The 27,274-nt window shown below is 51.6% G+C and overlaps 1 protein-coding gene across 6 annotated transcripts in view; it reads left to right on the top strand.

Moving 5' to 3' along the window:
• Positions 1-27,274, top strand: part of PLXNA2 (plexin A2) — a 171,065-nt gene that overhangs the window by 41,852 nt on the left and 101,939 nt on the right. For 4 of the 6 annotated variants that reach the window (XM_051808522.1, XM_051808521.1, XM_051808526.1 and 1 more), the window contains exon 4: positions 26,648-26,782. In XM_051808522.1, the coding sequence (XP_051664482.1) occupies positions 26,648-26,782 (135 nt within the window). Of the gene's footprint in view, positions 1-24,228; positions 24,274-24,765; positions 24,873-26,647; positions 26,783-27,274 lie in introns of those variants that run through there. The other 2 variants (XM_051808523.1, XM_051808525.1) reach the window with 2 other exon arrangements.

Here is a 27,274-nt window from a genome sequence, read left to right as displayed (position 1 = left end):
GAGCCGAGCCCTTCTGGGCTGGCAGATGCTGTGTTAGCTGATCTTCTGGCTTTAGTGCTCCGCTGTGAACCTTCACAGCCCATTCCTTCAGATTTTTTCCAGGGGTCAGGTTGATAATGAAGGGATTAATTTAATTCCCCCCGCCTTCACCCCGAGCTTTCCATGCAGCTGGTGTGTGCCTGTTCATCTGGCCGTGGTTTTTATTGGCATCATACCAACACTGGCTGGTGTTGGAGCTCCTGAAGTCGTTGGGTTGTGGTTCTCCCACTGGACTGGGAGCTGTGGGAGCCACGCTGGGCTCCCACTCTGCACCTCCCACTGCCACTGGCTTGGGAAGGAATGAAATATTTGCAGAGCCTAATCGTAATTGAAAGTGGTTTGACTTTGGTGGAGTGGCCCAGTTCAAAAATTGTCTTCCTCCCACTGGCACTGCCTGGTGATGTACATTTTTATCCCCATTTTTCCAGCAACGTGGACTTTGTGTCAGACTGCTCTGCTTTGGTATCACTGTCACAGGGACATGGTGTGTGATGGAGCTGCTGGTGTGTGAGGCAGCCCCTGGGCAGGGGTAACATGACCTGCTGGAGATCAGAGCACTGCTGGGCTCTGATCCCATCACCACTGACATCAGCTGGGGCCTTTTGGGATGTGTCTAAACCCAGGGAAGCCTGACTGGGAAGGCAGGGCTGGGTGTCCAGGATGGAGCATTTGGGTGGGCTGGACCATGGATGTGGGTCTGTGTGGCAGAAGGGACCACTCTGCCCACTGTCCCTGGTGTGGGAGGATGCACAGCCTTGGCACAGGGTGGTTTGGGCTGTCTCTGTGCTTGGTGCTGAGGGCAGGGGTGGGACATGACGAATTTTGGCCAGCAGTGCTGTTTGGGCTCCCCACGCCCTGCAGTGCATCCCCTCCATGCTCTTTGCCACCCCTGGCAGGTCTGGTGTGAGACTGGAGCACCAGCCCGTGCCCTGGGGGGCTGGGGGTGCCCGTGGCTGATGCCCCACAAACGGATCCCTCCGGGCACAGCTTCCCCTGCCAGTCTGGGGGTCTGTCCCCCCGCCCCAGGCACGGAGGGCACGTTCCCACGCTGGTGCTGGGAAAGGCAATGTATGTCTCCTTTGAGGGAGAGGGTGGCTGGTAACTGAGAAACACATTAGTATTGCTGGCTGCAGCTTTCCTGCCTCCCAGGAGCCCTTGTTGGTGGGTGGCTGCGTTTTTTTTTTTCCCAAATTCTATCCCAGACCTGTTTCAGATTAAAAACAAACGCTGTTGCATATCGGTTTGTCAGTCACTCCAGACCTAATCTCCAAAAATAATCTTTTTGTCAGCCCTCCTTCTCCCCCAGGATGGGCAATAATTGTTTCAAGGCATGTCAGCCTTTGTGTAAAAAAGAGTTTTGTGTTTCCTTGAGGCTCGTGTAGGAAGCAAAAGCTGTGTTTTATTCCTTGAAGGGAAAGAGATACAGAACAAGTATTGACTGTAGGAAGGGAAGATGGTTTGGCTGTGCCTGTGGTGCTGGGGACAATTTACCTGTTGGTGTGGGACAGCATGGGGTGGGGGCACACTGCCCTCTCTGAGCAGCCAAACCACGTGCAGTGCCTCAGGGAGAGGGGAGGGACCTGCTTACTCTTAATCCTGTCTAAACTACAGGTTTGGAACAACATCAGTCCTGGAAAATTAGCTCTTCCTTTGGTTTTGATTAAATATTAATCTGCCCCTTGGCTCCCTTCACTTTATTCCCTAGAGGTAGATCTGGATGTCAGTGCCCAGGAAGCCCCTCTTGTGCCATTTGCACTCCCTGCCAGGTGTGGTTTTCAGGTGTGAACATGGTTTTCACATGTGAACATGGTTCTCACATGTGTACACGGTGTATGACATGTCTTAGCCCAGAGCAACATCCTGTCTGTGCTCTTGGTTCCTCTGCCCTGTGGCCTGAAGTGGTGCAGGGTTAAGGCTGAGGGTCTGTGCTCACAGGGGCTGCCCTGTCCTGCTCCCCTGAGCTCTGGGAGAAGATGGAAATGCCCCTTGGGAACGTGTTTTACGGAAAAACCCACGGATTTTTACCCAAGAGCTGCTGCGGTGAATGAAGTTTTTAAAGGGGATTGAACACCAGAACTTTCAGGGAGTTTTTTTCCCAACTATAAGAAGTAAGTCTAGGAAAGGAGAGCTCATTTAACAAAAAGTTAGCTCAGATTTGCAGCTCCTGTGTTTTTTGGAGGGTTGCTCTCTCAATCAGCCACCAGCCCCTGCGTGTGGGGATGCGTGTGCTCCCAGCTGCTCCCCTGTGCCAGGCAGATAAATATTGCATATGTACCCCAGGGCTGGCATGTTCTTACCTGGCTCTGCTGTTTCTGCTGACTTTGTCCATGAAAGGGAGATTGACAGTGCTGGGAATTGGCCACCAGTCCCAGGAGGAGCTGGTTTGTAGGTTCTTCTGGCAGCCCGAGCATCTGGGACACATCAGTTCACAAATGTGGTAACAGCTTATAAGGGAATTGTGGTTTGGATTACAGCAAAATCCCAGAATGAGCAAATCCCTGTTTAATCTGGAGAGCTCCATCAGCCTGAGTGGGGTTTTGAACAGGAAAACAGAGTTGGCAGAAGTTTCACGTGCCCTCGGGGAGGTTTCTCCCAATTCACATCCCATTTGAATAATAAAGGAAAATGCAGCAGTGGTTGCTCCCTCCTTATCTTCTGTGCCTCCCTTTGCCTTTTCCATGGCTTGCTTTTCCTGGTGGTGTTGCCCAGTTCTGGAGGCTTTGTGCTGCTGGTTAGAGACGAGGTTTGAAACATTAAATTCAGGGTTTGGTTCCCACTGACAGGTCTGAGGGTCAGGGGTGAGAACCAGAGCATTGAGGTGCATCTGCCACAGCCCTGAATTTCAACTCCACCTGAAATCAGGCCTTGGAGCTATAATGCTCTCCTGGAATTGCCAACTGGACTGTTAAATAGCTGCGGTTTGGGCTGTGAGGAGGAGATATTTTTAATGCATGGACTTGCTGTGTTGGATTTTAGCTGATGTTTGGAGAAAAGCAGCACATTTTACCCTCCTGCACCTCCAGCCCCAAGAGCTGTACATTAATCTGCTGGCTCTGGCATAAGCAGATAAATGGGACATGGAAGAGGCAAGTTGGCCTCATGTTGCTGATGGTGGTGGGAGCAGGTGGGGCATCCTCCAGGTGAGATGCAGCTCAGGGAATCTTTGGCTCTCTGTTACCATCCTTTGGACATCCTCTCTGAGCCTCAGTGGCCAGCAAACCCCAGACCTGGTGTGCTGAGGGCTGAGAGCCTGTGCTAGCACAGGCAGCACATGGAATCATCATCCCAGCTCTGGTTTGAATACCAAACCCCACAGGGCACCTTCTGACGGGTCCCCAGCAGCTTTAAATATGAGACCTGCCAGAAGCTGGCAGTTTGGATGGTCTGAACAAATTCTTTCCCTTGCCCAGTTGCTGCTGAAGCTCTTTGTGTGGTCCAAGTAACCACAAACAGGAGCGAGCAGACACCCCACCTTCCTGGGTTTTGCTGGCTGCTCCCACCTGCATTATTCAAAACCTTGGGGGGATGTGATTTACATTCTCTATGGCCAAGCAAAGGCACCGTGGGATCTGTGATGCCCTTTGGGGGGAGATTACATGAGACTGCAGAGAGACTGGCAGGGAAATTGCTCCAAATTGCACCTATGATATCAAGCACGTGTTCCAGCATGAACCGAGGCCTCAGTGGTTCCAGCTGGCAGGGGAGGGGGCTCAGAGCAGGTGAGGGGGGTTTCTGCAGCAAAGATGTGCCCAGGAGAAGGGGCTGTGTGATCCAGGGGCACTCGAGGTGACAGTGCTCCATTGGAGGGGAGTTAATTTGAGCAGGAGGGGGTGAAATAAAATGCCAGGGAGCATCTTTTTCTGGGGAAAGGAACTGGAGAGGAAGGTGGAGCGTGGACAGATGGGATTTGGCTGTCTAAATCTTTAAGGAGAATCAGTCTGGAAGCACGTAGGTTTCTGCTGTGAGACACTTTACCTCACATCCCAATTAACACAAGCAAACCCAGGAGCTGTGCTGAGTGCAGGATACATGTGTTGATATTTAATTATATCCCAACACCCAGGTCTGTTCCAGCCACTCCTGAGAGTGGGAGCACAGGCGACACCAAGGGTGCTGGAGTCAATTTAAAAATACTTTGATGAGTTCCTTAAAGAGGTGTTGGATCCTCTGTGTGCCAGCAGGGTGTGAGACAGCGGGTGGGTCCTGGGGGACCACGGGGACCCCGTGCCACCACCAGTGTGCCACAGCATCTCTGCCAGCCCCTGCCTGCCCTGTCCTCCTGCCCAGATCTGGCTTGGGGCTGCCCCTTTCCACCTCTAACTCTTTGCTGGGAGCTCTCCTGTCAGTGCTGATGCCCAAGCAAGGCTGTGGAAGCCGTGGCTGCGCCGTGGGCTCGTGGCAGGGGCGGGTGCCACGTTCTGGCTCAGGCAGCAGCTGGGGAAGGGGCTGGAGCAAAACGTGGGGGCTGAGCCCTGAGGAGCTGCCCTGTGCTCAGTGTCCCTTCGTGTGACACCCCCAGGTTTTGGCTGTGTCTGCCTGGGCTCCAGCTCCCCTGCGTGCCTGGCTCACACAGCTCTGTGCATCCTGAACCCCCTACGTGGTTTCCCAGCAGCATCAACAACAGGATAGAGAGATGATAACACAGCAGCTCTTCAGGCTGGGAAAAGCCAGCAGGGCTGAGCTGACCTGCTGAAACAGCACCTGGGTGATCATGGGGGAGTGCACTGCACTTCCCTGCCTTGTGTTTCCTGTTCAGTTTGCTTTTGTTGGATTGGCCTTCCTGGCTTTAGAGCTGCAGGTCTCTCCCTGCATCTCCCAACTGCTCTACAACTTCTGGGAAGAAACACCAGGGCCTGACCCGTCCCACTTTACTTTTAAAATGCATCCAGTACAAGGAACTGCAGTTTCACTAGAGCATAAAAAGCACCTGTGTGAGCTCCTCTTTCTCGCCTCCTTTTGCCTCCTTCTACTCAAGCTTTTTGCTCAGATATCAGCAGGGACCTGGGCATTATTTATTTATATTGCCAGTAATACAGAGCAAATCCCTCCACCACTGTGCTGGCTGTTCCCTGTGCACAGCCCCAAAGAACATGTACTAGGATGGAAATTAGGGGAAACTTTATTCTACAGCTGGAAAGGAGGACACAGTGACGTGCTCGAGGGCACTCAAAGATTGCTGGAGCTGGGTTAGGAGGTCACTGCCCCCAACTTCTCTCCTGCTGCAAGGGGAAGGCTGTCATGGCCCAGAGGTCCCCTCCCCATCCCTGACAAGCCCTGTGTCCTTGACTCGTGGCCAAAGGGCTTAATGTGAGCCCATTCCAAAATCACACAGGCTGCCAAACCACTGTCAGAGCAGCAGCATCTCCCAGTCTGGACTGGACTGGAGCCAGTGGCTCATGGGCAAGGGCTTTGTATCACAATCCAGCGCCCTGTGCAGCCCCCCACGCTCCTCTGGCACCGCAGCTGCTGCTGCAGGGACAGTTCTGCAGATTCCCACAGAATAGTGCCTTCTCCAGAAACTTTCCTGGCTGTCTTCACCACAGGAATCCAGATGGCTATTTTTCATTTTTCACCCAATCTGGTCACGCCAGGCTCAGCTGGAGCTGAGCTCAGCTCGGAGTGGAAGGGCTGGCAAACCTCTGCTCACATCAGGCAGGACTGAGAAACTTTAGGGGATTTGGATGCCTTATGGATGCTGCAGAGAACTTTACCCTGAAGCTGCAGGCCAAGCTGTGAGTCAGGGTTGGTATCACATAACAGCAGTGGGTTGTTTCCTGCCAGTTTTCAGTGTTCAAGTAATATAAACCCAGTGCAGTTGTTTTAACCTGAAAGCAGTGTCAGCATCTGCCCTCCCCATCCCTGGAAGTTCAGGACCAGGCTGGATGAGGCTCTGAGTAACCTGGTCTAGTGGAGGATGTCCCAGCCCCTGGCAGGGGGTGGGGACAAGATGATCTTTAAGGTCCCTTCCAAACCAACCCATTCTGGGACTCTGTGATCTGTGGCAAAGATGACTTTGGCATAAATGCACGATGGAAAAGGGTTGGAGTCACTGGCTGGGTGTGGGCAGAGTTGGACTGAGCAGACAGAACACCCTGTGAAGTTTCTGGACCTGCTCCCAGTGCCTTCTCCCTGTGTACAGGCAGGGGTGTGGAGCTTCCCTCGAGCTCCAGGTCCTTCTGATGCTGCCTGAGATGCGTGACAAGACAGACTCTGCCCCACCAAACCACCACACTGCTTTTATTTCTCCAATAAAGGAGTGCTTTGGGCTAATGGCACCTTTCACCTCCTGCTCCTGCCCCATGTAATCAATGTCCCTCTGCGTTGCCTCCCTCCCGAAGGTATAATTGAAAAAGTCGCAGAGACATAAATAATTAAGGCTCGCTGTGGTTACCAGGAGCATCCTCCCAGGTGTCTTGTCAGAGTGGTTTAGTGCAGCTGATTGATAGGTGATTGCCTTGATCCATGTCCCCAACTCAGGGACACTCATGTTAAAGTGCTGCTGTCGGTGGATTGAGTCCAATCCGTGGGCAAAGGCCCTGTGTTGGTGTCTACAGGGAAACTGTGACGGTGCAGAGAGTCTCGTGCAGGCATTAAGGATTTCGTGTGCTTGCTGTGGAAGGAGGAGGTGGTCTTGCTGCTCTGCTCTTCTCCTCTTCCCACCCAGCAGTGGGGTTGTCTCCCCTCAGCTGGCTGGTTTTCACTACTGTTGCTCCGTAGCTTGAAAACTCAAAGTGCACACTCCAGGCTATTTGAGGATGGCAGTGTTTTGGATAATGAAGGCAGAATGGAGGCTGGGTTATCTGGGTTTAACAGGCAATGTAAGTGAAGAAGCTTTTGTCTGAATGAGAACTGCCAAGCCTGTGCTGGATCTGGGCTGTCAGCAGGTCCTACTCCGTGACCCCTGGCATTGTCTCCCCTATCACTCCTCTAAGGTGGACACACAGATCCTGAGCCCCCGAGCAAGAGACGGATCAGAAATCACGTGATGACCAAAGACACAGCCTTTGGATGCTTTGGATGGATCAATTGTGAAGGCTTTACCTCTTCCCTGTGTAAAACATCCAGAGCAAATGTAGAGTGACAGGAAAGGGGTCAGTGGTCTGGGTCACCACTGAGGTGCTGGAGGAGATAATCAGACCCTTTTCCTTCCAGTTCAGTGGCTGCCAAAAACACGGGAGCGCCTCACAAAAGTGTGGAGCCCAGCCAAGCGGAAGCACTCAGCAGCCACACGGAGAGGTTGTGATGGAGGAGCCCCATGTTCCTACCCCCAGAGTGCCCCTGTGGAGCTCAGCCCTCGCTCACTTTGCTCTCCACCTCAGAGCGATGACAATTGGGGTTTGCAAGTTGGAGCGTGCGACGCACACGTTGCCCCGTATCACTGGGAGAGGTGGCAAACTTCTCCTCCTGGGATGGTTTAGTGAAGTGTTTTGCAGTCCCTGGGGGACTCAGGGGCACGCTGGAGCAGCCAGCTTAGTTTAGTGTTGCTGTGAGTACAACTAAAGAGCATATAAGCTCCATATGGGGCCGGGCAAAGCCGTAAGACGAGGTTATTGAAGAAAGAGCTGCACGACGTCAAACCCCACCAACCCCGCTCCGAGGGGGTTCTACCTAAAGGCATCACAAGGAATGTATTTCTAGTTTGCTGCTGTTTAGTTCAAATCTTCCTCCCCAAATAAGGCTTTGCTGGTGATTGCATCTCCAAAAAGGCTCCCTGCCGGGGATGTTCTGACAGAAAGTGTGATAAAATATAATACAGTAGATACCGTCCCCTCTGCGATTCATGAGGAATTTTGTGACCTAGGGGGATTAATTCTATATCATGTTTAGGCACATAGTATGGATTGTCTCCTGGTGCTTGCTGTTTCTTTGCATACATAATGAGCAAACCTTCGTAGGAATTTGCTTGTATCTGAGAAAATTTCGTGGCTGGGTTTGGGCTAATCAAGTTCCCGTCTCCGGTATCTTTCCCTCACTTTGTCCCCAGATGATCTCAGGGAGCCACAGTTATCCCAGCTTTCTCAAAAGCACAAAATAAGACGGTTTCTGTGAAAGTTGCAATTGCTTTTGACAACTCAACGGCTCTTTGGAATCGGGGAAACCACAAAAAAACCCTCCCAGGCTCCCCAGTTCAGCCCCAAATCGCCGTTTCTTCGTGTCTTCCCTGTCACTGACAGCCCTGTGGAATGGGTAGGAATGGTGGGAGTGAAAGCAAGGTGCTGATTTAGGAGCTTTGAGATAGGTGGGGTTTAGAGACACCCAGACAATTTAGTGGTGAAAATCAATGGGATCTGTGCGTTTTTGGAAATGCGTCGCGCCGACGATCAACAACTTGAGACGGGAGATTTGTTCCCCGCTCCCTCTCCCTGTCAGCTTTCATTTGCCTTCTGTTGCCCCTACGCACAATCCATAAGCCCTCCTCTTTTGCATGATTGTCTCAATTTGCATTTGCAGCAGATCCACTGACATTTGGCTGGACTGTGGGTGAAACACTCCTTGAAATTAGCCTGCACGTTGAGTTTGTTCTGGGGAGATAAGAAGGAAAGTGGCAGGGGGGTGCCTGGGGGGAATTATGCACGTGAAACTGCGCTGTGAAACCACCACCACCAGTCAGACTCCAGGCCAGCAATATTTCTCTGGGATTTGTTTTGGAAGCAGAATTTTTTACCGTGGGCAACAGACTCGTCTCCCTCACCCCACTGGCTTTCAATCCCGGCACAAGCCCGGCTGAGGAAGCCAAAGGATAAATTGTCTGCTCGCTCGCTCTAAAGTTGCTCTCTAGTGCTGGCAATATGATACCGAGGAGGAATTTTAATTTCATGCTGTGTAAGAAGAGTGCATGCAACAGTAGCAGCCGTATGGATTTTCATATGAATAGACGTACAGTATTCATAACAGGGTCGCAGTGTTGTCCTGCAGGTTTTCATTCTTCTCCTTTCTTTGCTGTTTTCACATTTCCTCCGCTCTGCACCCCGTTCTCGCACTTGCTGAAATGGAAAGTATGTCCTTGCCAGATGGATGTACAAAGTGACGAGCCTGTTTCTCAGTCATATTGCAATTGGCTTCAGAGACCTTTTGTTGCTTTAATTTCTGGGCAGCCCAAGTGCAAGTCTGTTTTGCTTGAGAGGGAGCATTTTTTTAGCCTGGTGCCTCTCTTGCTCAGCTTCGCGGGTATCTAAGCAAGAGCACTTTTCAGACAGTGGGGCCCATTAATGCTGCTCTGTCTCCAGAAGGCTCTAAAATAATGTGACTTAAATGGCTTGTTTGGTGGGGAGGGCAGATCCCAGGAAAGGACAATTTGCCACCCTCGTGGGTGGGTTGTGTGGGATCACACAACAGGTACTGCTGATGCATTTCAGGCCTTCCTGCTTCTGAGTGCTGGTGATCTCTTTAGTCTTCACCCAAGAGCTGAAGTCACCCCAGCAGCAAAGAATTTGGTCTGTAAAATGATCTGTGTCACGCTTTATTTGGGAGGTGTTTTGTTTTATTTGATTTTGCAAATTTTTATGTGTTTGTTAGGGGTGGAGCCCGTAGTGATTTTTCTCGAGGTTGCTGATCTAATACAATCTCTGCAGCCATAGAATATGCTTTAAATAAACTTATCCTAATAACATCTGTGAGGAGCATTGCTTTGCTGGTTTCCATGTTAAACTGGTCGTTAATGCGTTGGCACATCCCGGCGTGTCTGTCAAACCCAATCAGTTTTGCCAGGTAGTAGAGGTGGATAACTCTGCCTGCCTACAGATGCTGCTCTTTCTAATATCCCTACGTGGCAGGAAAATGCATGAGCTGGGGAAATCCTTTTCCTGGCTGATGAAGAGGTGTGTTTGTGCAACAGGAGGAATACACGGGAATTGTCAGTGCAGAGTGAGCCCGGACACTGAGACTGGGAAACACGGCTGGAGGGAAAGTTTGCATCCTCCACTCCAGTCCCACAGTGTCCCTTGCTTTGCTCCTGCTAGGTGAGAAGTTGGATAAGTTGGATACAAGAAAGAAGTCTTCACTGAGGGTGGTTCAGCACAGGAACAAGCTGTCCAGGGAACTGGTGGAATCACCTCCCCTGGAGGTGTTCAAAGCAGACGTGGCACTTTGCACTGTGATTTAGTGAGGGTGCTGGGGTTGGCTGAAGGTTGGATTTGATGATCCCGGAGGTCTTTTCCAACCTGAACATTCCCAGAGGTGAGGGAGGATGGCAGCTTTGGCCGTGGCCTCACAGCTCGGGGCTCACCGTGGTGACAGATGTGTCCCAGCAGCGAAGTGACACGGCTCGAGGCATTTAGGTTTAATGGTTTCCTTCATGGCTCTGGATTGATACAGCTGGGAAACACATTAAAGAGTTCAGCAGCAAAGCAGGCTCATAATTAATAAAATACAGATTTTCATTTGAAATCATTGCCCAAAATAGCTCACTAATGGAGGGAGAGCTGGCTGTGGAGTTACAGTGCTGCATCTGTCCCTCCTGCTGGCATGGCTGGGGCAGGTCCCTTCAGCCAAGAGACCAAGGACTGAGCTCCACCACTGTCCCCAGCACCCTCTGGGCACCCAGCAAGGGGGGAACAGCTCAGCAGAGCTGTGCTGGAGCAGGGGACACCACCAGCTCTGACCTCTAAAGAGCAAGTGCCAGCCTGGGTAAGTCCAGCAAAATCCCACAAGCCTGTGAGATCAGACATTTCTCACCAAAACAAGGTAAAAGCAGTTTGAAGATGGTGAACTCACAGTCAGCTTAAATCAAATGACTCCATGAGCTGCTCCATGTCCCCTGTTGAAGTGTTGAGCTCCACTGAGGGCTGGTGGATTGAGAAGGGAGAGACCTCTCCAGGTTATGTCCAAGTGATGCTTTCATGGACTGAGAAGGGAGAGGCTTCTCCAGGGTGTCTCTGAGAGATGCTCTCAAGACCTGGGAAGGGAAGTTTTTTGCCTGCACAGCCCTGGCAGGAGCTGGCATTGCTGCTGCTCCTGCAGCCTGGCTTAGAGAGGCTGTTAAGGAGCTGTTTCAAGTGCAGGCTGAGAGGGAAGCTGAAGTGACCGATAAAGCATCTCTTCAGCACTTGTAGAGGCTTTGGGATCCTCTTATAAATCAAAGCATGCAGGTGGCCTCCAGGTGTGGGAGCACAGAACCACAAACAGCATTAATGAGGCCACAGAGCATCATTCCCAGCTCTTCTGTGGTGGCAAAAGCAGAGGGGAGCGTGTTTTATCTTGTGGAGGCTGTGACTGTAACGATGGTGCAAGTTCTCTGGAAGGAAAAAAAAAAAAGGGACAATCTGGGGAAAAGGACCTTCTGGGCTGGCTCATTCCCAAAGATCCAGGAGCGTACAGAGCTGCTCATGTTGCTTGCCTGCTAATTGCAGTTGGCTGTAACTGATTTAGAAAGTGATGGCCTTAGGGAGCTGAGATTGTTGTTTGTGTTTGTCTGGGATTAAATACAGATGGAATTAAAACGAGGGGGGGGGGGAAGAAAAAAAAAAAAAAGCCTTGATTCGAGGAGGAAGCTTTGATGGCAATAAATTCCTGCTGGTGGAAGGCAGCGAGTGGCTGCTGTGGTCGCCTGGCCTGGGTTTCAGTAGCATTCCCATGGAAGCACTTGGGGAAACAATGAAAGGGGAGAGACAGAAATAGAAAGCAAAAAGATAAGTGGACTCTGATGAAAGGAGTCATATTAATAATGAAAACTGGAGGTTCTGAAGCTGCTTTAGAATAGATTTTCAAGGCAGGCAGCCTCTCGGGAGCAGGCTCTTTGGCGGCTGGCTCAGCCCTTTGGTTAAGTCACAAACCACAGGACTCCAGATGCAGAGAACAGGACCTGACTCCCTGCCAGGCTTCCCACAAACTGCGGGAAGAGACAGGGAAATACCTGTGTTGAAATCACCAGGCCACAGGACTCCAACAGCAGCAAAACTGGAATCTTGTGGCTTTAGGTCGCTGCAAGATTTCTTTGCAGCTGAGTGCAAACCATGACACAACTTATAAATCATGACAGTGGCAAAATAGGAGGCCTGGAATCATTAGCAGATTACATTATGCAGATGTATGGATGGGGAGGGGGGCTGTGTTAGTTCTGGTGTGATAGGAAAGGAAAGGCAAGAGGGAGCTCAGCTCCTCTGATAATGAGCAGTGGCATCGTGCAAAGAGGCTGCTGCAGTTGCCAGCACTCACTCACTGGGAAAATCTGTCCTGGAAGGTAACTTTCCATATCAGTTCAGTCTCTTGGCTCAGTTCATAGCTCTAACTCAAAAAGCTTTAGGAACATCTGATGCCTGGTCTCTTTTTAGTGAGAGCAATTCAAATCCCTTACCTTGTCAGAAACTTCAGCTTTTGGGGCCAGGAGGGGTGGAAGCTGGGAGCCTCAGGACCCAGTGTTGTCCTGCAGGTTACTTAAAAGCCATGTGTAGGTGAGGTTGAGCAGCTCCCTCTGCTTCCAACACCTCTTCCTGCCCCCTTCACCACCTCTGACACTTCTTAGTGACTGGCTGCAAATCTCCTGCCACTGCTCATTAACCCGAATGCAACGACTGCTGAGTCTCCTGGTCTGGCTGGAGACACTTCCACCACCCTCTGGCAAAACAGAGGCTGGGAAAACATCCAGCTCACTGGGATGAAGCTGTGAGCTGGTAGCAGAGGTCACTGGGGTGCTGTTAGACTGGTGGGTGCTGTGACTGGTGCCTCAGACCAGCCTGGGACTGCATTCCCAGTTGTCCATTCCTGGATGTGAAATGGAGAAAATGAGCAAAAAGAACATCCAGCCCCCACTGAGCTGCCTCCAGCTCCTCTCATCAGCCACCAGCTCCCCACAGACCTTTAAGATGCCTGTTTTTGGGAAGGCAGGGGCAATGGAGAGAGGAATTTGTGTTGGATCTGAGGCAAAGAGACCACAGAACAGTCAAAACAGACTCGTGTTGCTGGCATTCGATGCCGGGGGTTTGGGCAGGAAGAATGTCCCCAAAGCTGCCTGAAAGCTGGAATATGAGACAGAAAAACTAAATACACTGACAGCCACAGCGTGCAAACATGATATCCTGCCTGGAATGCATTGGCCAAAGTGTCCCCATCCCTGTGTCTGATGTGGTCAGAAAGGGAAGGGTGAGCACACGGCCGTTTTGGGAGGCTGTGAATGCAATTTGGGACGTGCCTGCAGGTTCCCACCTCCTGAGCCAGGCCAGAGAAGAGGGAGACACGGAATTTCTATCACTGCCTTTGGAAATCTGGACACCAGGAGCCTGTGAGATGGGCTCCTGTGAGATGGGCTCCTGTGAGATGGGCTCTGTGAGATGGGCTTGCCGGGAGGCTTTTAGGGAGGAGGTTGGGTTTTGACTCAAAGTGCCGTTTCCCTGGAAAGGGAATGATGGCAAAGCACCAAACTGTGCCATATCACTGCTGCTGCTCAAATCCATACTGATGTGCTGCCATCCAACCAGGAGGCTCTGCTCCCAGTCAACAGTTCAGCTCCAGTGCTGTCCATGGAAAACAGCGTGTGTCCAAAGGGAGGCAGGAAGAGGAATTGGCTTTCCAACACAAGCAAGCATCTGGGCTCGCTCTCCTTGGGGGCTTCTCTTTAAAAGGAGCTTCGAATTGATAAATTTTCACTCTTTTTCTTTTTTTTTCTTTTTTTTCTTTTTTTTTTGGTCTAAAGAAATTCTCCCTGGCTTTGATACAAAGGAGCAGCTTGCTCTGCTCGCTGCTGGTTTGTTTACAGAGCCATGTGGGTGATGAGGAGGGGAGAGAGGAGCAGTGCTGGGGGGGGGGGACCAGAGCCTGGAGCCCAAACACGGCAGAGCCAGGCACAGCCCCCGCCTTCCAGCAGCCTGTGGCCCCTGTCAGAAATAAAGAGTTATAGCTGCAAAAACACATAGGGTTGGCTCTCGCCTGCCACAGCATGTAAACAAGTGTTCTGGAGGAATCCAGGCTGCGAGGCTGAAGCTGTGAAATGCTTTGGAGCCTTTCTCCTTACAGAAGGGGGGGGGGGGGGGCTGGTTGTTTTGCAGGCTCCCAGGCACAGAAGTTTGGCCTCTTAACAGCAGAGTTAACCAAAACTAGCAAAACAGAGGCTAAGATCTGTTATCAAAACCAACCAAGCCCACAAACCCTTTCCAACGCAGCACAGGATGAGGATTAAAATCCTCCTTAGAGAGACTTCAACAAAGTATTGCTTTCAAATACTTTCAGGAGACTGATATTAAGTCTGAACATCAAAGATGTGACTGGCTGAGAGTTGGATTTGTCTGTAGTTTCTATCACAGGCAAATTTTAGAGAGACAGCAAAAATATTTGACAGTGGCTTCAGTAGCTCAGATCCTTTTTGCTGGGGGATGGATGAAATGGTTAAGTGAAGGTACCTTCTAGCTGTGCTTTCTTGGTTTCCCTGCCTCCCCGTTGGCACATACATCCACATTCTCTGTTCCTCTCCCATCTGCTCCCACTTCCCAAATTTCTAACATTTCACTCTTAAAATTTTGCCTTCATGTATATGAATGAAAAGGAAAAATATCGCTGTAAACCATAAAGGCTCAGGAGCTGGGACGAATTTTGATCTGCACCATAAAACCCCTCGTAAGCCTTGCTGCAGCCTCCAGCTCCAGCAGGTTGTGGTGTTGGTGCTGAGCATCACTCACAACGGGGCTGTTTCTCCATCAGGGTCTTGGTTGTGACTCTCAGGTGCAGAATTTAGGCAGTCAGGGCTGGTGGTGTCCTTATCTTGGTGCAGTTGCTGAAGGATGCAGATGGGGTGGGGGTGCCACTCCCAAAACCAGCATGATGTGGTTTTTGGTGAACTGGTTGACTTGTTTCATGCTCAGCCCTTCAGGGACGTAACTGGAGCTTGGTGGAACAGCATTTTCAGGGATGTGAGGCCTCTTGCAATCATGAAACCACTTAGTGCTGTTTAGGGAAGCGAGCCTGTGAGGACAGCAGAGGGGGAGTTGTTCCAGTGTTAAATTACTGCACCACACACACAGTATTTGCCTAACCAGCTAGACCTGAATTGCTGTTCAAACACTGCTTTTCTGCCTGACGTTGGCAATCAGGGAGCTAATTACACTGGATTAGGGTTTTTCTCTTAATTACATGAAAAATTTAGCGCGGCTGATGTTCCTGAGGCTGCAGGGGATTAAGGAGGAAGCCATGTGTTTATCTACAGGTCAATTATGGAAGGGAAGGCTCTAATGTGGTGCAGCTTTGTCTCTCCCACCCGTGGACCCCAGCCTGGACCTATCTCATGATGCTGGTTTTGGGCCATGGGATTAGCTGTGCTGGCTGCTGGGGGAACAAAAGCAGGGGCCTGGGGGAAGAGCTGCCTCCATCCTTCTCATGAGGTGTTTGACAGCTCTGGGGCAGACCTGCTCCACCTCCTCGTGCAGAGGAGAAAGCTACAAGTAAAACCTTTCAGCACGAAACCAGGCACAGGCTGGTTTGGTCCCGCTGGACCAAGACGTTCAGTCTCTCAGATGTTCTGCTCCAGAAACATCTTCAGTCCCAGCCCTTTATCTGTGGCCCCTTTTCCCCTCCCACTCTGGGGGTGTCTGATGTTGCTGGTGTGCTTTGCCTGGGTCATTCTGTGTTTTTACCACGGTGCTGTAGCTGCCCTTGTGTTCACATGCCAGTGGCACCTGTGGCCTCTAAGGAGGAGCAGTGGCATCAGCTGAGTGACCCCACCTTGGTGACATGCCACCAAGGACACTGTGTGTGTCGAGCAGCAAAGCCTTGGGCACGTCCACTCCCCTCTTTTGTGATGATTTTCACTGTGGATGAGGTGAAAAGGGAAGCCCAGAGCTCTGTGTCTGCTGGTCCCTGGGTGATGCTGCCAGGATGGGGCTGGCACTGCAGCTCGTGGCTGCTCTGCAGGGATGAGCTAAAGCTCAGCTTGGAACTGCACAGTTCCCAAGGGTTAAACCCAGCTCCTGAGTAGTGTTTGCCTCAGAGTTACAGATGGCAGATTCCCCTCCCGCCCCAGCTGGATTTGAACTGAAACTCAGAATTTGGATATTTGAGGACCAGGATGCTGATCCATCCATCAGCTGCCTCTCCTTCCTCCCTGGCCTGATGCAGAGCAGGGTGGTGGGTGCTGTCCCAGCCCTGTGGTGGGTGCCCAGAAGCTGCACCGATGCTCTCGAGACAGGGATGGCCAAGGACAGACAGGCAGGGACAGAGATGTGTGCTGAGCCCAGCAATCTCCCTGCTGCTCTCAAGGCAGTGCTGAGCAGTGTTACATGTGTTGCATACACAGATTATTCAGAGCCAGTTCATCTGCTTATCTGCTGATTAATTCTGAGATGCTGGAAAGGGCATGTGCCGAAGGCTTAGGGAGTTACGGTGCGGAGATGGAAGAGATTTTGCTTTTTATTTTTATTTTTATCCTTGATCTGCCCCGGAATAGCATTTGGGAAGCAGCTCACAGGGGCGGGAGGAGCGTTCCTCACGCGCTGGGAACGTGAGCTACCTCAAAAGCCTCTGCTGGGGCCTGGGAGCTCAGAGCATGAATGAGCAGATAGGAAAGTGCAAGGAGAGAGATTCGGCTTCCACGGATTTATACTCGTCTGAATCCTCTCAGGAGGCTTTAATGCTTCCAGCACAGGGCTCTGTACAAGCAGATGCCCTTGAGCAGGGCGCCAGCCCCGGCTGCTCCTCGGGCATTTTCGGTCCTCAGCCTTGTCTTCCACAAGGATGAGCCCGCACTTGGTTCAGCTCCCGTGTGCCCAGAGATGGAAAAGCCCCAAACCCAGAGTGTGTCCCGGGTGGGTGGCTCCCCACCACGGAGCCAAGCTGCCAGGGAAGGGGAGAGCCGGGAGTGCCGGCACAGCCGCGCTCCGGGAGCCGTGGGGCAGTGCCAGTTTGGCTGGGGCTCTGCCCGTCCTCACACGACCTCTCTGCAAGGCTGTTGCTGGAGTAAAACTCAGCCTCTGCACGGGCAGCGTGCTCAGGACCCGGCTGCTCAGAGCTTTGTGTGGCTCTGGCCCATCTCTTAACCAAAAAATCCCCGTTCCCTGCCCGCAGCAGCCATCACCTGGGGGGGTGTGATGCTCCCCACAGCCAGAGGAGCAGCAGGTAATGTGGGAGAGCCTCACTTCCCGGGATTTAAGCTGAGCTGGGTGCTCCGTAATTTCCTCACATCCTCTGCCCGGGCAAGGTTAGATCCGATCAGTAACACACGACTGGTTCTGCATCGCACCAGCGAGACCAAAAATATGCACGGCCTCCCTGTTCACCTGCTCGCTCCTGTCTGACCTAAAGCACCAGGCAGGATTTACCCACGAGCTTGTAAACCCTCCCAAAGATAATAAAATGTAGGTTCTTTTATTTCCTTCTGGGTTTTGGCCTCGGGCGGCTCGCGGGCTTGGCTCGTGTTCCGGCGCTCCCGGGAGGTGTCGGGCAGGAAATAGGAGCCATTTGAAACATATTACTTACATGATGTTTTTTGAAAGGGAAAAAAAGAGAATAATGTTTTCCTGAGGAACTTTCTGGTTTCCACCTGATGGGCTGGAAGCCGTGACTTCGGAGAAAGAGGGGTTTTTGTGTGGCAATTTTTGACAGTCGTTTAGTTTCTCCCTCCTTGGGGAGAATCACGACTCGCTGCAGCTCGTTTGGAGCAAACTCCACATTAGACAGTCTTGTCTAAGTGGCTTTTTATTCCATTTTACATGGCTACTCAAGGTCAACAACCCAAACTAAGCAAGACCAATCCCCTCAGCTGTGAAATGCACTGCTGGAGGAGGATGTTCGGAGGGAGACAGCTTGACACCGAGCTGTGGAGGATTATTCAGCTGGAAGGGCACAGGTGAGGTGTGGATAGATAACACAGATACAGTGCTATTTTGGGGACTCTGGGAAGAGCTGTAAATGGTGTGTGACAAGCAGATACCCAGTACCTCCCTCGCCCTAAATAATACCAGCTCTGTGCTTCCTCTCATCTTTTCTGTCCATCTCGGATGACTCAGGCTTTGCTCTCAGCCCTGTTTGCCTTCACTTTGGCTGTTGCTCACTCCCCAAAATGCTGCTCCCACCTCCCTCCATCACTAATTGTGTCCTGCAGGCAGAAGACAGTGAGCTGTGCCTCTTCTGTCCTCACTTAGGAGTCCCTCTGGGTGCCTGCCAACACTGAGCCCCACCTTTGGGCCAGGGCAAAGAGTGGAAAAAGGCAGGGAATGACCCAGGATTTGTAGCACCCAGAGGGGTAGCCTGGATTTAGCCTGTTCTCTGCACACCCACAGCTCCCGTGGCACCCAACTAACCCTGCTAAAGACTGCTGGTACTGTGTAGAAGAGGATGCTTTAGGAATAAAAAAACTCCTCTGCCTGTTCCCAGAGCTGTCCCACTCTTCCCTCACCTGTGCTTTCATTTACTCCCCAGCTGTAAGGGAAGGAGCTGGATTGAAGCTGCACAAAGCAGGAGGAGCAGGGGTGAGTCAAGGGAGGAATGGCAGAGGCTGGAGGAGCAGCTTGCAGAGGGGTCAGTGGGATCCAGCACCACCTCCCTGGTTTCTCTGGGAGGCCAAACTCCGTCCCTTTGATGATTGCCTTGCTCGGTGCCACAATGCAAAGCCTGCAAGCAGAGAAGTGCTGTTAACAATGATTCCCATTTCCCAGAGAAGCACTGAGCCACCTCTTTAAAAATAACACAGGAATGTAAAGGGAAGAAGGGGCTTATTGCTGAACAAAAGGAGAAGGAAGTCACTGCACGTTGTGGCTCTTCATTAGGGGACAGATTAGAAGTGAGCAGGTTTTGTACCAGCTGTAGATGTGCCCTGAGCTCTCCTCCTTCCGGGGAGCAAATCCACAGATTTACTCCAAGTGTTTCCACCTTTAATGGGTTGTGCTTTGATGCTGGTGGAAGGTGCAAGGCTGATGGCCCTGAACCCCCAGCAATTGTCTCCCTGCAACAAGTGCTCCAAAAAAAGGGGCCCTGCTCCTTCTCAGCATTCCCTGCCAGGCAGCCTGATCCCTGGAGTCCCCAGAGCTAATAGTCTCTACCTCCTGCTTTTGAACTGAGCCCTCTTCTGCACTGGCATTCCTCAAGAGTGTAGAAGACAATCTTTTGGGTGCCTCACTCAGTCTTTTTTTTCTTTTTTTCCCCCCATCTCACTGCTGGTTTTAGCTAAACTAGGGCTGGTTTTAGCTGTGCAAGTGGTTGGGTTCCAGCCTGGCTTTGCACTGGGGTGAGCAGAGCCTTCCCCAGGGCCCAGCAATGGGAAAGAGCTTCCCTCTTAATGGAAAGGAGTGCTGGGCCTCAAGGAAAAGACAATGCTGCTGATTTAAAGCACCATCCAAAGCAATACGACCTCACCAGCCAGCCTACCCAAATTTGATTCTAATGAATCCATCCCCGGAAGAATACTACTTAATTAATTAGCAGCTCATTTGCATGAGGTGGCATGTTATTAAAGTTCTGCTGCTGCAAGTGGGGCTGTGACAAGGTGTGAGCTGACAGCTTTTCAAATAAAAAGTCTTTTAAAGGAATGATCTCCCGAACTGGCAGCTTTGTTCTAAACGAGCCTCTCATGCAGTAATAAATTAAAGACATGGGGGCTGCTGATTAGTCTCTGCATGGGGCCTCTGTACCATCCTCTCTGCTTTATCGTGGAGGATCAGCTCTGCAGAAGGGTGGAGGGGAGAAGAAGGATGGAAGAAGGAAGTAAAAGCTTGGAGAGAGAGAGAGAGAGACAAAGAGAGAGAACAGCTTCAGTGGCAATCTTCTCCTAAGGTCTGGTACCTGTTAGGATGTCTGAGCTGCTGCTTCAACCCAGCAAGTGGTTCTTTCACCCCCCAAAAGCTTTCAGAGAGGCAGCAAGGGGTTCCTCTCCCAAGCTCCTCTTTCTGCCTGGGAATGGGAAGGACTGTGTTTGTGGAAGCTCTTCTCCCTCTGGCAGATCTAAGTGCCCAACCTCCCCCGTGCACCCCAAAGGGGCACCTTGAACCTTGCTCTGGCAACTGGTTTCCATTAGCCAGGGGCCAGTGGGGCTGCTGAAACAGGTCATGGAGTCAGAGAATGGTTTGGGTTGGGAGGGACCTTAAAGCTCATCTTGTTCCCCCCCCTGCCATGGGCAGGGACACCTTCCAGTATCCCAGGTTGCTCCAAGCCCCATCCAACCTGGCCTTGGAGACTTCCAGGGGTAAGGCAGCCACAGATTATTTGTTAAATAATTATTTGTTAAATAATCTGTTGGGTGTGACTTGATCTTTAGCACTGAAGGAATGGTGGGATTTACTTTGGTTTGTGTTTTAAACCTTCTCTGGCCTTCTCTGTAGGTGGGAACAAACTCTTTGTAATGGTAACACTGGGAGTGTTAAGGTCTTGGTTTTACTCAGAGTGCTGGTTCTGGGCAGGCTGAAGCCTCTTGTCACACAGGGCAAGGCAGGAAACCTTCCTTGGAGGAACAATTCCCACCTTTAGCACTGGAGATGCTGGAAGTGGGAGTTAATTTGTGTTTGTTTGTTTGCTGCATCCCCGTTTTTGTGCTCAGCAGTGGATGTGGGTGCTGGTGCTGCAGACACAGCCCCTCTCCCTGGGGAGCTGCTGTGAGCCTGGGGGGGTTCCTCTGTGCTCTTCCCCAATTAGCTCAGCAGTTCCTCTGCCTCGTGGCTCCTCTGGGGAGCTGCACATTCCCAGGTTGTGGCTTTGAACACGGAGCTAACATTTCCCAAACAGCAAAAGATGGGAAACACATGTGGGTGTGAAATAGATACACAGAGACATTTCTGACATGAGTATTGAATTCACAGGGAGCTCAGATCTATAAATAATTCGGGTCATGAAGCCTGATCAGAATAAACTCAGGCTGGAGCCCCCCCTGCACTGTGTGGGGCTGTACAGATGCCAACCCACGTTACCTTCCACTGCCTGGACTTACCTCCCAGCACCAGCTTCCCCCTGCCCCATCCCCCTTTTGAAGGAATAACCAGCTGCACAGGCAGGAGGGTCTGCAGATCCTGGGAAGGAGGGATTGTGTGAGTGGAGGGCACCAGCAATTTAATCCGTCAGGAAAGGCGGGATCCAAGCGAGACAGGGACAGAGGAAGTTTGTCTCCTTGCACCTGGAATTTTCCTTAAGTTCAGGGAGGGGATGGAGGAGGAAAAGCTCCCTAAGGAAGGGGTTTAGGACTCGGAAAACACGAGCAGAGCAGGTGGCCGTGGCTGTGCCTCTATGCTTTGTGTGCATCGTGCCCAGCACGAGAGGGAGAGGTGGGGCTGCACAGCTTGGATGGGGCTTTCCTGGGTCTTTGAGGTTCCCCAGGCAGAGGGACAGTGACACCAGCACTTGCAGGGCAGTGTCACCTGTGTGACCCTCGCTGGAGGAAAACCTCCTCAGCTGCTGCACAGCCTGTGCCCGAGCAGGGCACCAAGCTCTTCACCAAACCAAATTCCCTCCCCTGGGTTTTGGAAGGGTAACCCCAGCAGGGATTAGTGAGTGTATTTAATGTTTAGTTAGACTGCGTAATTCGGGAAAGAATGGATTTTCTCCTCCCTCGGAGACCATATAATTTGGTTTTTGAGGAGCTGGTTTGCTCCGAGCCACTGAGCCCGACAGAGTCGTGACTTCCTGGAGTGAACCCATCTATTGAGGCTTCCCTGGGATATCTTTGGGGTAAAGATAAAGGTGATGCCCACTATGACAGACATATTCTATCCTAATTTGGGAGAAATGCATAAAGAAATTGTGACAGGAGAGAGAGAGACTGGGATATGAGGGAGCCTCCAGGTAGTGGAGTTAATTGGATATGCTGATCTGAATTGAATGTGCATGTAAGGTTTGTCATTAACTTCCTCACAGACACATCTATGATTTAAAGGGAAGATACCTAATGGCATCACTATTTCACTTTAGTTTCAAGGGGGAGAATTCCCACATGGAGAGCAGGGAGCCAAGTCACACCCCCGGGGTTCCTGCCTGTGGAAGGTGCATGCACGGGAAGTTCTTCAGGGCTGGGCTTCTCCTCCCATGGCTGGAGACGTGGTGAGTGGTCCTATCAAGGCTCCTGCACATCTGTGGGCTGGGTGTGCAGTCCTCAGCAAACCCCTTGGCTTCCCAGGGGTTTTTGACAGCTGGAAATGGGTCCAATCTGGATGTTAACAGTGCTCTGAGGGAGCGCTTTACTCCCAGAATAATTTCATAGAAGGTCTGAAGGGCTGTTGGAAACTTTCTGTGTGATGATTTGCAATTTCTATTCTGGGTTCTCCTCTCCTGGACGTTGCTGTGGGTGTCAGAGGGTGTAGAACCATCAGCAGCCAGTGTTGGTAGCCCTGTAAAATGATCCTGAGATGTGCATCTCGCCTCCTTTTTGGTCTGGTGTGAATGTAGAACAGCCCAGTTCAAATTAAACTGGATTAGCAAAAGTAAATGTTTTTTGCAAAGATTATTTGGATGAGGCACAGAGGAAATCTGGGCTGGTTTTTGTTTGTCTTGTCCTGTCTTTGGGAGCTCTGGCACTGCTGAGTCTCCTGCTTGTGGAAGCTTTCTTTATGGCCAGGTCTAGGTAGGAAAGACTCCACAAAACCACAGACAGAAAGAGGTAGGGAAAGGCTGTTTAAACTAAACTGTGCTCCAGCCTCATTCAGAAACCTGCTGCCAGGAACAGTCTTCCTGCTAAATTCCCAGTCCTGAAGGAGGAAATCCATCCTAGAGCTTTGTGGGAACTGCCCAAGAGCTGAGATGTGCAGGTGTAAATGTCAAAGAAAGTGGCAATTCTGCAAAGATGCATCTTGGCAGCAAAGGCTGCTCCTTGTTTTCGGGTTTTTTTCTCAGGCAGTGACGCTCCAGTGCACATTCCCAGGGCAGATACAGTTCTCAAAACATCCATTTTACACAAATGCCACGTTACTGGATAGTATTTCCTCACCCTGAAGGGTTTAGAAAGCCTGACATGAAAGGAGCAGTCCTAAGGCTCCGGGGTTGTCTGGGCTTTTCCCTTTGTTGCCATTACAAACAAAAAATCAGCAAGTTCAGCCAGCATGTTGTGCTCCTGACCCTGGGAATCCAAAGTGCTTTGGGACCCACCAGGCACCCGTGTACGTGGGGAGAAGCTGCAGCTCTTGAGGAGTTAATGGGTGGCCTTGGTGTGGGATCCAGGATGGGGAATCAGTCCCTTCATGCATGGGCTTATTCAGCTGTTTTTCTGACATCAGGCTTTTCATCATGAGTCAGCCTCGTGGAAACACTGGTAATGAAAACAGACAGGTAATTTAATCATGGAAAGTTCCTACAAAGAGATCCGATGTCTTCTAATGGGAGCCTGCTGGGAGAATCTGGAAAGGAATGCAGATATATTTTACCTCTGGCATTGGCTGGGCAAAATACCTAAGGGAAACTTCAGTACAAGAGGTGTGTTGGAGCTTCATGTCATGTTAGATCCTTGAGTGGCTCCTACACGGGAGCTTCACTGCAACATATGCATGACACAATGTGGTGTTTCACTAATCTGGGCAGATAAAGCTGAGCTTATGCCTGCAGCCTGCATTGGGGGGGTATTAGAGAGATCAATCTGAGCAGAGCCTTTGAAGGGCTGCAGCTCCCTCAATTCTGCTCCATCACGTGGGGCCTTCCCCTGGCCCGGTGTCCTCCGAGCCAGGGCTGATGTTTGGATTTGCAGATTATGTCATTAGGCACTTTTCAAGCCAGGTTTCTAAACATCCATTAAGAACGATGGAGGGAAGTGCTGTATCTGGCCCAAACAGCTTCTCCAATTCATGGCCAAGTGTGGGAGCCTGTGGTTTGTCCTCCTGGTCTCCGCTGTCTCTCTGGACATATCTCTGATCCTGGTTTCCATCTCACTGATGTGCAGCTCCCCATAACCCGCCTGCTCCCTGTTTCACTGTGCTCCCACCCATTCCAACCTGCTCTGCTTCCCTCTGTCTCTCTCCTAACCCCTTCCTGTTCCCATCACTGTGTTGTGAGAGAAGACAGGCAGGTAGATTTAGGGGGATGTCATGAACCAGGACCACCACAGCCCAGCCCCGTCCCTCTCCTGCATCGCTGTGCCAGGACCTGGGCTTGGGTTGAGCCCAGACTCGCAGGGTTGGCACCACGTCGCTCTTCTAGTGATGGGTCAGGAGTTGTTTGGCCCCAGGAGGGCACCCAGATGTTAGGCAGAGGAATTATTTCTCTCTCCAAACGTCAACAAGCAGCTTCCTGCTGGGGGGATGATCCCTTTCTTCTTCCGCCGGCGCAGGAATCATCGCTCTTCTCTGACATCATCATTTGTTGTCATGGAAACCGAACCCTGAGGAAGAGATGCAGTGGAGCATCCTGCTGTCGGTGGGTGCCTCAGCACGGTGCTCTGGGCAGGGGGCTGGGGGGCACCCAGGGGGTTTAACACCCACCACGGCATGTGGGGCAGGGGGGCAGCGGGCTCTGCCCTGCCCTCGCCCTGGGCTCTGAGAGATCTCACCTCTGAGATATCTCTCTCCACGAGAGACCCCAGGGCTTCTCCCCTGCCTGTGGAGGGGCAGGAGGGTGCAGGCAGCACCCAGCACCCTGAGCAGGGCTCCAGCTGTGTCCCAGGACACCCGTGCCAGGCACAGCTCCAAGCACTTGTCCAGGCTGGGGGAGCCATCACTCACGTGGTGCTGCTGCCTCCAGCCCAGAGCCACAATTCCCAGTTGGAATTGCCCTGCACGAGGCTTGTCCAGTGGTATCTCTCTTTATTAGCCCTGTCTGACCTCATTACTAGAAAGGAGCTCAATTTAACGAGCTGCCCATGCCCTGAGGGAACTCTGAAAAACAGTTGTTTTTCACAAAGGCTGCTGATCCTTCATGTCCGGCACTTCCATTCCCGTTTGGCCATTAATCAGGTGTTCACATGGAAGTGGCTGTGTATCCCTGACAGCCCAGCCTTCCTGCTGTTTATTCCTCAGGTGATTTTGCAGCCCTGTCCCTGTGTCCGTGGTGCAGGCTGGGTGACTCAGGTTGCAACACTGTTCTCCTACTGGTGTGAACGTGCCCCTGGTTCTCAGGATTTTTGAAGATCCTGTTTCTCACAGGTGGAATTAAAGCAGGATTTGACCTTCTGCCTTTCTGGAGGATTTTGTTTTTCTGAAAATTCAGGGCTTTTGAGGCAGGTTTGGGCTGGTGGCTTAATCCTGCCAGAGGCTCCCTGTGCCTGACTGTGGGTGTTCGACCAGACCACTCACATTCCCACCTGATGTTCTTTTATAGCACTAAAACCACCAAAGGTAAGGAGAAAAAGAGAGAAATCCAGAAAATAAATGCATTCGTATACCCAACATGTCTCCACAAGGCAGGGAGCACCAGGGCTCTTTCCAAGAGGAGGATTTATTTGGAGGAGGGTGCAGGGGGAGCATCTCTCCTCTCTGAGTGTGACGACATCCCTGTATTTCCAGCTGGGGTGGCACATTTCTCAGATAAATCTTCAGATGCTTAACAACCTGCTGTCCTACCTCCTGGGGACACAAACCAGGGGGAAAAAAAGACCCTCTCTGCTGCTCCATCCCGCCCCTTCTGAAGGTTCACACTCCAGGTCCTCCCTGCCTTTTCCTCCCTGCCACAGCCGGGAACCGAGCAGAAAAACGGGCTGCAGCAAGGCAGCCCGGCATGAGGCTGCAGAGCAGATGGCATCTTTGTGATAAGAGGTTTTTCCAGGGCCGTCAGCCCCCTGTATTCCCTCTCCTCCACGGGAGTGTTCCTGGCCCCCCTCTCCCGGCATCGCTGTCGCTGCGAGCCCTTGGCTCGCCCGGCCGCTCTCAGCTGGCGGCTGCCAGAGCTCCGAGCTCTGCAGGCACCGGGTTGCAATCAAATGGCTCTCCAAATATGCAAATCCTGGTGGGAAAGACAATGTAAATAGTTTGTTTATCCTCCTCCCTTTCCCCTCGAGCAGCCCCGGAGGCCATAAATTATTAACTTTGGGAAGAGATGGCACGTTCCTCGTCAGGGCCGCGGCTGGCAGGGACGGGGTTTGTCACAGCCTGGGCAGGTTTTCCTGCAGGAGCAGGGAGTTGTGGTTTGGAGGGATGGATGGATGCTTGGAGCCTGTCAAGCTGAACAGGCCATGTGGTGCTCTGTGAGTTCTGTGCTGGCTCTGCTGGGTTCATCTGACTGAGTCCTGCAAATATGAAAGTGGCAGCAGCCTCTCCAAGTTTTTAGGCACCAAGTTTTTTAGGCCTCTGTGGCACCAAGAGGTGATGGAGATTGTCTGAGTGTCATTCTGTAGGTGTCTAGAGAATTAAAAAAACATCTCTGCAGTATCTTGGCTTTGCTGTTGCCTGTAGAGTCTTGTGGTTTTCTTTCAGGCTTATTTTAGAGAGAATCTAAAGAAGTTTACTGCAACCTTTGTTACTCCTGGGTGCCAGTGGTCAGTCACAGCACACTGGCACAAAACTGGAACACAGACTGCACAAACTGCAACCACAAAACTTTCTCACTATTTCTCATAGCTTGGGAAAATCCCACCAACTTCAGTGGAGAAGGAACCTTTGCTCTAAGTCCTGCACCCACGCTCTGCCTGCTGGCTCCTTGCTCTCTCTCCAGGTTGCGAGCTGAGATTTTGAATTAGATTCCTTTTCCTACCTCCTCCTCCTCCTCCTCCTCCTCTCCATCCCCCTTCCATCCCCCAAAATAAAACCGGAATTTGGCTGCTGTGAAGTCCCCTCTAATCTGTTTGTGCTCCTTCCAGATCCGAGCAGATGGTCCTCCCCATGGTGGAATTCAGTATGAAGTGGTGACAGTTTTCAAGGACGGGAGCCCAGTCCTTCGAGACATGGCCTTCTCCATCGACCAGAAGTACCTGTACGTCATGTCAGAGCGACAGGTGAGGCTCTGCTTCCAGATCTCTTTGCTTGTGGCTTCCTCCCATGAGGAATGTGTTGTTGGAGCACATGGAGCTGAGGTGTCCAGCCCCGTGGTGCCGGGGTTGGTTCGTGTGGATGGAGCATCAGAGCTCAGATTTATCTGCCTCTGCCCAGAGATGGTTGTCAGTGCTCAGGGGAGAGAGTTGTACCTGCCTGCTCTTGGCTGGAAGGGCTGGGAACTGAGCTGAGCTGCTCAGAGGTGATTTGGGGGCTCTGAGCCATCCCTGCCTAAATCCTGAGCCACAGGCATTCCAGACTCGTGCAGCCAGGCTGGCAGGCTGGGGGTTTGCATGGCTTTGTCTGAGCATCCTTTATCACAGAACCATTGAAGTTGGAAAAGATCTCCCAGATTATCAAGTCCAACTGATCCCCACCTTGAAACCCAGCCCAGAGCACTGAGTGTCATGTCTGGTTGTTTCTTGGACACCTCCAGGGATGGGGACTCCACCACC

Source organism: Manacus candei, unplaced genomic scaffold, assembly GCF_025592945.1.
Source record: "Manacus candei isolate 608988 ecotype Guabito, Panama unplaced genomic scaffold, ASM2559294v1 h1tg000073l, whole genome shotgun sequence".
NCBI classification, from domain to species: domain Eukaryota; kingdom Metazoa; phylum Chordata; class Aves; order Passeriformes; family Pipridae; genus Manacus; species Manacus candei.
This window is presented reverse-complemented; position numbering and strand designations above follow the sequence as displayed.